This window comes from Trichomycterus rosablanca, chromosome 20 (genome assembly GCF_030014385.1).
Source record: "Trichomycterus rosablanca isolate fTriRos1 chromosome 20, fTriRos1.hap1, whole genome shotgun sequence".
NCBI lineage: Eukaryota > Metazoa > Chordata > Actinopteri > Siluriformes > Trichomycteridae > Trichomycterus > Trichomycterus rosablanca.
In genome coordinates, this window is record NC_086007.1 from 15,355,634 (window position 1) to 15,369,444 (window position 13,811).

Sequence of the window (13,811 nt, forward strand, 5' to 3'; positions counted from 1 at the left end):
CTTAAATTGGTGATTCGTTCACTAAACTGTCATTTATAGAACAACCAATGAAGAAAGAGATTGAAATTTCGCCCAGAATGTGAATTCTGAAGCTCTGATTGCTTTATACATCTGAATCTCTTCACCAAATGAACCGATTCATGGAGTTGCTTATGCACAACATCATAATGAAACAGAGTGAGTCGTTTCTGACTCGTTAACTCAGTGATTCAGTTCGCAAGCCCGACTCTAAAGCACACAAACGCGTAAATGCTCAGCGGGCTGGATCAAACAGCATAACGGGCCGGTTTAATGTCGAGTTTTTTTTTTTTTTTTTTTTTTTTTTTTTTTTTACTCAGTAACGGATGTTATTTCAAATGTAGCGAATTACAATTCCTAATACAAAACATACTTAAGTAAAAGTAAAATTACAGGTTGTAAAATCTACTTTAAAAAGTACAAGTACACAAAAAACCTACTCAATTACAGTAACGCGAGTAAATGTAATTCGTTACTTTCCACCTCTGGCGGCACACACATTGAGTTTAAGGCAAACGTTGAGTTTAAGGGTACAAAGTTCTCAACGAAGGGCGTTGAGTTTCAAAGATTCCGAGTTTAGGAGACGTCTAGTAACAAGGTACCACCGTACTTGTATATAGCTGAAATGACAATAAAGCCTCTCTCTGTCTCTCTCTACTGCAGTTTGTATATTCCTTTTTTTACTCTTATGTCTAGTTTGTCATAAAGGCGTACTGGCGTTTGTATCATGTATAACAAAATCACATGCTGTGATGTATACTGTATGTAAATGACTGTTCTAACAAATCACAGAAATGAGTGGCGTGCTCTGTGGGCATGCTTGGCAGTCTCCGGGTTTCCTAATGAGTATTCTGGAAATGTTCTGACAGGCATTAATGTCAGCCAAACAAATGTGCAAGATCTTTTATGAAAATCATGCTGTCTAGTTCTTTAATCATACTGAATACCAGTATGTGTAATCCCAGAACCAAATTGTTTTGATAATAAATCAAATGTTCGCCCAATGGATTGGACCCACCACGACCCTGACCAGAATTAAGCGGTGGTAAAACAGACAATGAATGAATGGATGAATTCAAAATCCTTGAAGTATTGAGAAAACAGACGTACATTCATTCTGTTACCGAAAGTATGTGGACACTGAAGCATAAGATTTTTGGACATTCAGTTTCCATCAACTACCTTATACTGGAAACACTGGACATGAATATCCTGGACAGACGCCAACCTATCACAGGGCTTCTAGCGTCGTTCCAACCAAACAACCCCCCACCTGAAATAGACAATCATGTCTTCGTAGATTTGAACCCAGATGGGCTTGTGTAATAGACCTCTGTGCCATCCGTGCTCCAGTTCTATACATTTTATTACAACAGAATTGATGACCTGCTCTTTGCAGCTATAACAGCCTCCTCTTTTCTGAGAAGACTTTTTTTTCTATTTATTTATGCATTTTCTCCCCTTTTTCTCCCAATTTAGCATAGCCAGTTAGTCTTCCGCTGCTGGGGATTCCGATTGCGTTCAAAGAGGGTATACTTGCTTGCTTTGCACCCCTTCTGACGCATGCGCAGTCCTTCAACCCCTTCTTATTCGCCTGTGCTTTGGTGGATTCACACATGAGGCTCATCCACTTCTGCGCAGATGCCTTGGGTAACCAGGGTCCTTGCACAGTGTTTGAAGACCCCACCCACTTAGTACGGTCTTTTTCCACCCAATTACCACTGCCAATTGTGCCCGCTAGATGGTGTCCAGACCGGTAGCAGAGCCGAGGTTCGAACCGGGGTGTTCAAAATCTCAGCGCTGGTGTGCTTGCGTAATATCCCGCTGCGCCACGTGGACGCCCTGAGAAGACTTAACAAGATTTTAAATAGTGTCTGTAATAAATTATGCCCTATATAAAACCATGGTGAGGTCTGTCTTGTTATCAACATTCCTTTTTTCCTTAAAGCTCTTTAAAGGTTTGAGGTCAGGGCTGTGTGCAGGCCACTGGAGTTAATCCACACTTATGCCGTCAAACCATGTTTTATAAACATTGATTTGTGCACAGGAGCAGGGTCATGCTCGAGCAGGAAATGTCTCTTCTGAAACGGTTTTTACTTCACTGAATGCGTATTTTATGTACATGGTTTCATACACCTGTTGGTGTGGCTGAAAAACCTGAACTGGTGTTTTATGACTTTTGACAATATAGTATGTATGTTTGTAAATGTAGTTACAAATGATGTGTTTATTAACAGTCTAATGGCTACCTTCTGACAAGAGTTTCAAATCTTGCCTTAGATTACCAGTAAGATTTACATCAGAACTTCAGATCATCCAGTCTTGTCTACCCATCCATTTGGGGTGTTTTTATGGTATGTTTTAGGTCATTATCATGCCCTCTAAAGGAGACACAGCTGCGCTCTAGGTTTCTTTCCAAAATATTCTGATTTTATCATGGTTCACACGATGTTTAGTAGGGGTGGGCGATATAATATCGTTCACAATAATACCGAGATGCAAACGTGCATCACTCACACTCAAGCGTGTTACAGTGAAATAATAGCAACCAGTGCAGAGAGTAGTACCGGAGTTAGCACTGAGGATAAACTAGTCCCTACAAGCGGAGCTACATCACTAGTGTGGAAGTGTTTCGGATACAGAAGGTCAGAGTCCAAACAAACAACTGTAATTTGCAAAACGTGCAAAAATACGATGACAACACATCAAATTTATTTCAGCACATAAAGCAAAAGCACCCGCGTGAGTACGAGGAGTGTCGGTCACTGCGTGAGTCCGAGAATGATGTGAGAACAAAAACTATGTCGTTGAACGAACAGAATACACAGGTTACCATCTGAGAAGGTTTAAAACACTAAAACGCTAAGCGGAACGCTTTCCTTCGCGTATGAGCATGGAAACTGAATCACTGAGTCAGTGAGTCAGAATCGACTCTCTTCAGATGAATTATTCATTGGAATCGAATCAGAAAACTGTACTCTTATCTGTGGTAAAGATTCATTATAAATGTTGTCAATATGAATACAAATACAGCCTGTAATAATACAAAAAACACTGTAATTAGTCAGAATGTATCAGAACGTATGAATGTATGTTTTGTGTTTTTAAGATAACTTATAAACATTATAAGGTAAAATACGGGCGGTGGCCTGCCATTGTACTTTAAGTTTACATTATATCGTATCGTATATCACCACTTCTCAAAAGCATATGGAGATATGAGTTTTTTTAGCCATATCGCCCAGCCCTACTGGAAGTGATGCTTAATTTAATGTACATTTAGTAACATTTGTACCTTAGATTTTCTAAATGTCTGCTAAACAAAGGTGTTTTTAAAATAAACTTAAAAAAAAAAAGTGTTCTTATATATCGCGAGTGAATATCGTTATCGCAAAAATATCCCAAAATATCGTGATATTATTTAAAGGCCATATCGCCCACCCCTAATGTTTAGTTCTTTTACTGACACAGCCAGCAAAGCAGCCCCAAAACATCAGTGAGCATCAGTGAGTTTCATGTTTCACTATCAGACTGCTGTTTTCTTTCAAAATTGTCTCATATAAACAGGCAAAAACAAATGATTCGAAGAAGTTTGACATTTTAAGGTAGCCTACTACATATCTTGTGGACAGTGGTGGCCTAATGAGTAGAGCTTTGGGCTATCAATCGGCAGGTTGAGAGTTTGAATCCCGACTCTTTCACGCTTCTACTGTTGGGCTCTTGAGCAAGGCTCTTAACCCTCTCTGCTCCAGGGGTGCCGTACAAAGGCTGACCCCAAACTAACTAGAATATTCGAAAATAGAGTTTTGTTGTACTGTATAGCTGTGTCTGTATATATGACAAATAAAGGCATTCTAATATTTCTCTGAAGTCTGTAGAAATACTTAAACTGACAATTGTGGGAAAGAACTGAAAGAAAGAATTAGTTTACAAATGTGTGAGCCAGACTTGGAGTTGTGTACAAATCAGAGCTCCACAAGTCTCCAACGACTATGACATGAATTATTGCTGGCAATGCCAATATTTTTGGCAGATAATAGACAGTGGTAGCCTAGTGGGTAGAGCTTTGGGCCATCAATTGCAATGTTGTGGGTATGAATCCAGGCTCTGCTGTGCAACCCTTGAGCAAGGCCCCTAGCTCTTTTGGTTCTAGGACCCCGACCCATGGCTGACCCTGCGCTATGACCCCAGATTCCAAACAAGATGAGATATGCAGAAAAAGTAGTTTTTTGTACTGTACATGTGTATATGTACACAGATCAGCCATAACATTAAAACCACCTCCTTGTTTCTACACTCACTGTCCAATTTATCAGCTCCACTTACCATATAGAAGCACTTTGTAGTTCTACAATTACTGACTGTAGTCCATCTATTTCTCTACATACTTTTTTAGCCTGATTTCACCCTGTTCTTCAATGGTCAGGATCCCCACAAGAGCCCCACAGAGCAGGTATTATTTAGGTGGTGGATGATTCTCAGAACTGCAGTGACACTGTCATGGTGGTGGTGTGTTAGTGTGTGTTGTGCTGGTATGAGTGGATCAGACACAGCAGCGCTGCTGGAGTCTCCTACCAAGTTGGTCCACCTTGTAGATGTAAAGTCAGAGACGATCGCTTATCTATTGCTGCTGTTCGAGTTGGTCATCTTCTAAACTTTTATCAGTGGTCACAGGACGCTGCCTACAGGGCGCTGTTGGCTGGATATTTTTGGTTGGTGGACTATTCCAGCAGTCCAGCAGTGACAGTGAGGTGTTTAAAAACTCCATCAGCGCTGCTGTGTCTTATCCACTCATACCAGCACAACACACACTAACACACAACCACCATGTCAGTGTCACTGCAGTGCATGAAAGGGTCTACAGTCAGTAATTGTAGAACTACAAAGTGCTCCTACTGTATGTGGTAAGTGGAGCTGATAAAATGGACAGTGAGTGTAGAAACAAGGAGGTGGTTTTAATGTTATGGCTAATCGGTGTATATATGAAAAATGCATTAAATTCTGTTCTAATCTATTGGATTTATATTTTTGAATTTTAATTAATAGAATTTTCTATTAAATAAACCAGTGGATACCATGTAGAGTTCATCTTTAGAGACGTGCTCAGAGAAAATTGAAAATAATTCCATCCATAACCGTATGGTGAAACATAAATGCTGTTATTAGACATAAAAGCACAGTTAGAAACATTTCACAACCAATCAAACTGCACAGTAAAACTACACGCCTTTTAAAGTGCTATAATCAGTAGAGGCTATTTGTCCTGATCTCACAGCTGTATTGCAGCATATCCAGATGTCACTCATTCTTATTTTGAACTGACCTAACCTCTGCCTTCCTGCTTTACAGTGGCATTGCAGCTGCCAGAGGGACTACAGATGTTCGCCTGTGTGATTGCTGACATCATTGAGAGGTGGACACACACACACGCACACACACACACACGCACACACACACACACACACACACACACACACACACACACACACACACACACACACAGAGTAACTTAATCACCATTTTATGTTTTATATTGGTCGCGTGATACACTATATGACCAATATTATGTGGACACCCCCAGTAATTATTGAGTTCTGGTGTTTTAGCTCAAACCTTTGCTAACAGGTTACAAAAAATCAATTAAATAAAATTAATGATACACTTTTTTACATTCATACATTTTTAAAAAAATAATTATTTGTATTTTGTAATTTATTTTGTATTTTTTTTATTACATTTTTTACATTTTATCTTTTTAATTCAAATTTTGTAATTTTACTTTTTTAATTTTACTTTTTTAATTCAAATTTTTTAATTTTAATTTCTTAACATATTTTTTCTTAATTTATATATTCATTTATTTTTGACTGAGCTCCTTTGCACAACGTGAGGTCTATATAGTTATGCTTTGTGTTCGTGTGGAGCAATTCAAGTAGCCCACACACAGTCCTGACCTCAACCCAATCAAACATCTTTGGTTTTAAGTGGAATGTCAATTGCCAGTTCTTTTCATCTTACATCAATGCCTGACCTCACAGACACTCTTTTGACTTAATGGAAATGTATTCCCACAGGCATTCTCCCAAATCTTTTAAAAGCCTGTCTAATTAAATAGAGACATGTTAGTAGCGAATGGGGGCTGACTCCAAATTTACATTTATTGGTTTGGAAAAGAATGTTTAACAAGCTTGTGGTCAGGTGTCCACATACTTTTGGTCAAATAGTGTAGCTCTGGGGAGATAATATGATTGTAAATCCTGTTAATCATGCAGTTTAAGATGTAGGCTTGTTAAATGTGTGAGCTTATCATAATTCCTTATGGTAGCTCATAGCCTGGGATAAAGAGGAAGAAAACAATCATTTTTGTTAATTACATCTAGCAACAGCCTGCACAGAGCACATAGGTAAATATTCAGTGATCCTGCCATAATGGTAACCAATGTGTTGACATGGCGTTAAACCAATAAATATACAAACAACCAATAAGGAGATTAGACACACATATACACTGATGAGCCAAAACATTTAATCTTCTGTCAAAACCTGACCTGCCCAGGTATAAACTCTACAATTCCTCTGAAGGTCCTCTGTGGTGTTTGGTACCAGCAGATAGTCCTTCAGCTCATGTTCATGCCAAGGGTTTATCGTCTTACAGTCTATCTTGTTGCCATCTCTTTTTTGCCAAGACAAGTTAAATTTACGCACACACATGCAAACTGAATCACTGTCCGAAACGACTCTTTTTAAACGAATTATTCATTGGAATCGAATCAGGAAGCTGTGCTCTTATCTATGGTGTAGATCCATTAGTTTTTCCTCACTCGGTATCATTATGGTGTCGTGCGTAAACAACTCCATGAATCAGTTCATTTGTTAAAGAGATTCAGTCATGGTTCAAGCCTTGAAAAACAGCTGAATAAACCAATCAGAGCTTCAGAATTCAGATTCTAGCGTTGGATGCGGAGAGACACACCCTAAGGGCACTCGTCCTCATCCCTGTGCAGGCGCCTCTAATCAGCCGGCAGAGGTTGTAATCGCATTCTGACAGAGAGAGACCCACATCCGGTTCTTCGTCCCACCCCCCAACTGAGCAACCGGCCAATCGTTGCTCATACAGCCACTCAGCCTCGAACCGGTAAGGCAGAGCTGGATTCGATACGAGGTACTCAGAATCCAGCTCTGGTTGCAGCGTGTCTTTTTACCTCTGCGCCACCTGAGCGGCTTATCTCTCACTGTTTTGAAAATACAGTGGAACCTCGATGTAACAGACTGAAAGAGGGGTGCACTGGTCAGTAAAATGCGATTGTCCGAAACAGCGAGTTTTTTTTCTTTTTTTTTTTCTTAGGGGGTCAGAAGATTTACAGAAACACAGCACTAAAGTGCTAAACATGCATATATGATAAACGGTAAACTGAATAATGTTAATAGATATGTAAATACGTAATGTTAAACCTGACAAATTGTATTTACCTTGGACTCTATACAGTACCTATTATATAGAGTATCTATTATCTGAGTCTGAAGCACTGCTGGTGGCTACTGGTGCAGTGCTGGTGCATAACTAAGCACTAGAACTAAAATGAAGCATAAAACACCGAGAAAAAGGAGAGAACAAAGCGAGCCTCCTGACAAAATAAAGCCTATTACTCATGTAAATAGAGAGACGTGCGCTGGCTAGCGGACAATTACTGAACTACTGGTCTTGTTACGCTTCTCGCGGGAATTTTAAACATTCAGACAGAACATTTGCTTTCCCAGATTTTGTCAGTTAGATCCGAAATCTGTTAAATGGCGTTCTGTTAAATCGAGGTTTTACTGTACTTTGACCCTGTATTCTGACCTAAAGAATCTGGCACTAATTGGAGTCACTCAGGTCTTTATCTTTGTGTCTGCACGGTGGCTCGGTGGGTCGCCTCACAGCAAGAAGGTCCTGGGTTTGATTCCCGATCGTATCTGCTACGTTCAACGTATGCTACCATCAGCTCAACATGTAATATTTCCCTCACCGACTGTGACGTGTGTAATTGTTACCAAACAAACGTTGCTCTCTTTATTTCTGGGTGCTCATAATATTTTGGCTCACCGGTGCATAAACACATTAACACACACCTAATAAAAATCGAGTTCCTGTGCCAGGGTGAGGCATTACTCTGGCACTCGTACAGCTATATTAATGGTTTGACAGGCATGAGCGTACAGCATTATGTAATTCTAAACTAATTTAAACAGTCTCTAATGTTTACATGCACAGCATGGTCTTAACATATACCAGATCCCCATAGGACTTTGTGTGTGGTGTTTATATAAGGTCTCTGTTTGCTTAGCGCTAAAGACGTGTAGAGCAATGAAGATTATGCGCACAGATAATCTTATTTATTTATTTATTTTTCTTATCTGTAATTTCTCAGCTGCTGATATAGCGGTTTCCAGCATTTTCTCCCTCTGTCAAGCAGTGAAAATTCTGCTCTCTGTTAGCTGCACTATCTGCTAAACATAAGTGTTCATTCTGATTTATTAGTGTTAAAATTCGATAAGATTCACAACAGTCCAGTTCCAAATGTCACATACATTATTCATGCTGTTTAATGTGCTTAATGCTGAGTAATCTGATTAATATAGTATAGATTGTTTTGTTTTTCTCACATTGATATTCAGACAAGCCTTTACTTCTGTCTCAGACTTTGTTCTTCCTTAAATATATTCAGCATAACATTAAAACCACCTCCTTGTTTCTACACTCACTGTCCATTTTATCAGCTCCACTTACCATATAGAAGCACTTTGTAGTTCTACAATTACTGACTGTAGTCCATCTGTTACTCTGCATGCTTTGTTAGCCCTGTTTCATGCTGTTCTTCAATGGTCAGGACCACCACAGAGCAGGTATTATTTGGGTGGTGGATCATTCTCAGCACTGCAGTGACACTGACATGGTGGTGGTGTGTTAGTGTGTGTTGTGTTGGTATGAGTGGATCAGACACAGCAATGCTGATGGAGTTTTAGAATAGTACACCACCCAAAAATATCCAGCCAACAGCGCCCCATTGGCAGCGTCCTGTGACCACTGATGAAGGTCTAGAAGATGACCAACTCAAACAGCAGCAATAGATGAGCTATCGTCTCTGATTTTACATCTACAGGGTGGACCAACTAGGTAGGAGTGTCTAATAGAGTGGAAATGAGTGGACACAGTATTTAAAAACTCCAGCAGCGCTGCTGTGTCTGATTCACTCATACCAGCACAACACACACTAACACCAGGGCCAGTGATAGCTCGGTGGTTAAGGTACTGGACTAGTAAGCTGAAGGTTCCCGGTTCAAGCCCCGCCACCACCAAGTTGCCACTGTTGGGTCCCTAAGCAAGGGGCCCTCAATTGCTCATTGTGTAAGTCGCTTTGGATAAAAGCGTCTGCTAAATGCTGAAAATGTAAATGTAAATGTAACACAACACCACCATGTCAGTGTCACTGCAGTGCTGAGAATGATCCACCATCTAAACAATACCTGCTCCGTGAGGGTCCTGTGGGGGTCCTGACCATTGATTAGCAGGGTGAAAGCAGGCTAAAACAGTATGTAGAGAACATAGACTGGATGGATGGACTACAGTTAGTAATTGTAGAACTACAAAGTGCTTCTATATAGTAAGTGGAGCTGATAAAATGGACAGTGAGTGTAGAAACAAGGACGTGGTTTTAATGTTATGGCCGATCTGTGTATGTGCACATACAAAGCAACCAACAAGCTACCTGTATGAAACATTCTTTTTATTGTTAGAAACATCAGGACAGAACAGAACCTTTTCATTTTACTTAATTAGATATTATAATTAGGGCCATACTAAATTATAGGGAAAATGTGCTTAATTTCCCAACCTCGTTTTTATTTCAAAGGAAAGTGCCACATTTCACGACAGTCATTAAATATATAACACTCATAAATCAAATGATAGAATAAATGGAAGTTACAATAAACAGCACAGCCTACCTTAATAGTTGAATGTAAACCTAGAACAACCTAGAACAACCTAGAACAACCCTCCCCCCCGGCATCTACAGATTTGGTTGTGAGTTTTCCAGACTCAGTTACCCTGATCGTGTTTTTAGCTGCTTTTCACTTGACATCTTGGACATTTTGACTCACCGATTGCTAACTGAATTGCCGTAGAATTGCTAGGCCTCATATTGCAAATTAACCAGTAAACGTGAGACCTTTCAGTGCTACGTTAATTAAAAACGTTAAATTGCTAAACACAAATCTTACATTTTGAAGGTTACATGGGAAAAGGCTAATTTCATCGTCCATGACACGATGTTCACAGCCGTGAATTAGGTACGGCCTTAATCATAAGGTATACATACACATATAGTCGGCAAACTCTAACTCTGCGACGCTGTCATTCATTTTCAATTAAAGCTGTCGATTACCGAGTAGATGAACAGTGCTTGAGACTCCGATCACGTCCAATGAGGGTATATTTGATTGAAACACGCTTCCTCTGGCGCATGCTCAGTCCACTGACCCCATTCTTATTCGCTTATACTTTGGTGGATTCGCGCGTGAGGTTAGTTTCGCACACGGACGGTCACGTACTGATCTCCATGTTCCTCCACTTCCTGTACAGGCGCCTCAGGCTACTAAGCTGACTCCTTACACCTCATTGAAGACCCCGTCCCCTTTCCAGTCCAGTCTTTTCAGTCTTTTCCCACAAAGCAGACTACAGAAATAATCATCAATTTCCTTACTAATATGAGACTGAGAACATAAATATATAATACAAGACCAATGAAACTAGCATAAAACACAGATTCCTGCTGTGAATATTATAATTGTGATAACATGGCGTTATAAAAACAAACAAACAGTTATTGTCTGCTTCAGGCACTGCCAATTGTGCCAGTTAGGGGGCGTCCAACCAACCAGTAGCAGAACTGTGTCCACCTGGGCGCCCTATGCTTCTGGTTTTAGGTTTCTAGATAATAGTTCCTTTAAGAGATGGAAGAGAAACTCATTGTCAGGTTGTCAAACTTTTGCAGACATCAGCAATCACAAAGTGCAAACATAGTTTACTTGTCATGTTGACTGCACGAACAATGATGCACTACGCAGGGATGAAATTCATAGACGAGCAATTTCTCTCCAGAATTTTTATCTTTAGAGGGAACTCTTCTGCTTTGTGGAAAACACTGAGTGGGAAGGAATCTAATTTGTGATAATTTTTTAAAAATATGATCTGTAAATACTTGCCAGTAAAGTACATTGTACTGCCATGGCATGTGTGGGTTTTTTTGTGCTTGGTGTTAGTTCAAACATGGCAACCAAACAGCCACAGGCAATGATGATGATGCTGCTGGTGTGAACACGACGGTGAGTCGTCAGCGATTCGGGCGGTAAGTGCCCATCTGAACGTAGTAGTGTTTTTAGTTGCTTTTGACTTTAACGTCTTTTACATTTGCTGACTAAATTGCCGTAGGATTGCTAGGACCGCCTCATAGAGCCAATTAACCAGTAAACGTGATACACGATTGAAAGCTACGCACGAATAAAAAAAAAAATAAAAAAAATGAATTGCTAAACACAAACCTTACGTTTTGAGATTCACAGCAAATTGCATGTTGCATGGGAAAAGGCTCGTTTCATGGTTCTCACAGCGATTTTCGAAGCCAGGAGTTAGGTAGTATAACCCGGTAGTAGGTAGTATATACACATATAGCCCGGCATACTCTAACTCTGTGTTCAGACCGGCAGTGAGGCGACGCTGACATTCATTTTTAATTAGAGCTGGAGACTTCTGGCGACAGGAGACAGCGCTGCAAAGTGGGCGGAGTCGCTGATTCGAAAAAGTTAAGCAATAGACCACTGAAGTCGTGCGTCATTCTGTAATCCTCGTTATGCCCATATTTGGAGACCCGGGTCTAACTCAGATTTCCTATAGGAAAAATAGGACTCAACGCATCCTGTGCTAAATAAACATTTTCAGAACCCTGTACATTTTGTCCTGTGTACATTTTTCTCCTGTACATCACTGGATCCTATAAATTACGAGATTGTTAAAGGGTCGTAATAATAATAATGCTACACGAAAGCTAACGCTACTGTGCATTAATTAGACGTCACTGAACTGCACCAATCAAATCAACGGAATGAGCGGCTGGCTTTTGTTGAGTACAACCAAAGGCGTAACACCCAACATCCTTGCTTTCTACTTCAATGTAGCTAACTACTAAAAATATCAACCAAAACTTTGTGAATATCACTGCACTGTTACACTGGTGAATCGCGCTGCTTCGTGCGGTTATTTAAGAGGCTTATAAAAGAAAAAAAGAAAAGAAAACATTAAGAGGCTTCCAGTTTAGTGACGTCAATTCAGTGCGCAGTAGCATTAGCTTACATGTAGCAATATTCATATTTTGACTCTTTAACGACTTCATAATTCAGAGGATCCAGTGATAATAGACAGAAGAATCTCCATAAAACAAAACGTAACAGCTTTGGAACATTTTTTATGACTACAGGATGCGAGAGAGGCAATTTGCGAAATCTCCATTCATATTTCCCATTCAAAATTTCTCTTAGACCCGGGTTACCAAATATGGGCATAACAACATGGCGTGGCCTACAAAATGACGACATGACTTCAGTGGTCTATGTTTATGCAAATTAGGAGAGAAGTGATATGGTGATTATAATAAGAATTAGGCATTGAGCAGAGCAGTTCATGCACTATCGCCACCACTGAAACGCTATGCTCCATTTTTGCTATTTTTTTTTTCATGCTTTTAGTAGGGTACATTTGCCTGACACACGCTCCCTTCGATGCGAGCGCAGTCCACTGTCCCCATTCTTATTCACCCATGCTTTGGTGGATTCGCGTATGTGGTCACTTTCATGCACAGAGTTACGTACTGATTTCTGCGTTCCATCCACTTCTGTACAGACGCCTCGGGCTACTAACCAGGGTCCTTACACAGGGTTGAAAACCCCGCCCCCTTTCCAGTCCAGTCTTTTTGCACCCAGCAGACAGTTATTGTCTAAAAACTACATATGCCCAATACATTAAAAGAAATACTAATACAGAAATACAGAAATAATCCTCAAATTTCTTAATGATATAAGACTTAAAACATAATTATATAATACAAGACTAGCATAAATCACAAGCTGCGTCCGAAATCGCATACTTCCATACTCAGTAGTACGCGAAAGCAGTACGCGAGAGCGGTTAGTATGTCTGAATACATAGTATACATAAAAAGGTACACGAGAAGTACCCGGATGACTGACTTCTTGGACAGCCATGTTTGAGTATGCAAACGATGCACACTTTCGGTCCGCTAATGTATCCCATAATTCAACTGGAGCTGCGTAGGCTTTCGAAGCGGAAGAAGAAACAAGAAAGATGCCGGAAAACGGAGAGAACGGAGAAAAATAAACATTTTATTATCGCGTACAACCCTAAATAACGTTATGATTAGCGCAAAAAATGTGGGGCGAGTGGGGCTTGTAATGAGCACGCGGTCTGTAACTATGGTGATATTACGTCATCACGTCATCACTTGACGTTGGTAAGATGGCGGGCGTAGTACGCTTCTGTACTGAAAGCGCACACTTCTGTACCGGCCGAGCGGTGCGTACTTCCTCGAATCTAGTATGTACTCTGTAAGTATGCGATTTCGGACGCAGCTATAGATTCCTGCTGTGAATATTCTAATTATGATAACATGGCGTTATAAAAACAAACAAACAGTTATTGTCTGCTTCAGGCACTGCCAACTGTGCCAGTTAGGGGGCGCCCA

General features: G+C 40.2%; 1 protein-coding gene across 1 annotated transcript in view; it reads left to right on the forward strand.

The window, feature by feature from the left end:
• dph1 (diphthamide biosynthesis 1) overlaps window positions 1-13,811 on the forward strand; it is a 252,126-nt gene that overhangs the window by 41,199 nt on the left and 197,116 nt on the right. The window contains exon 3 of the mRNA XM_063016706.1: window positions 5,368-5,431. Coding sequence (XP_062872776.1) covers window positions 5,368-5,431 — 64 coding nt within the window. The remainder of the gene's footprint in view (window positions 1-5,367; window positions 5,432-13,811) is intronic.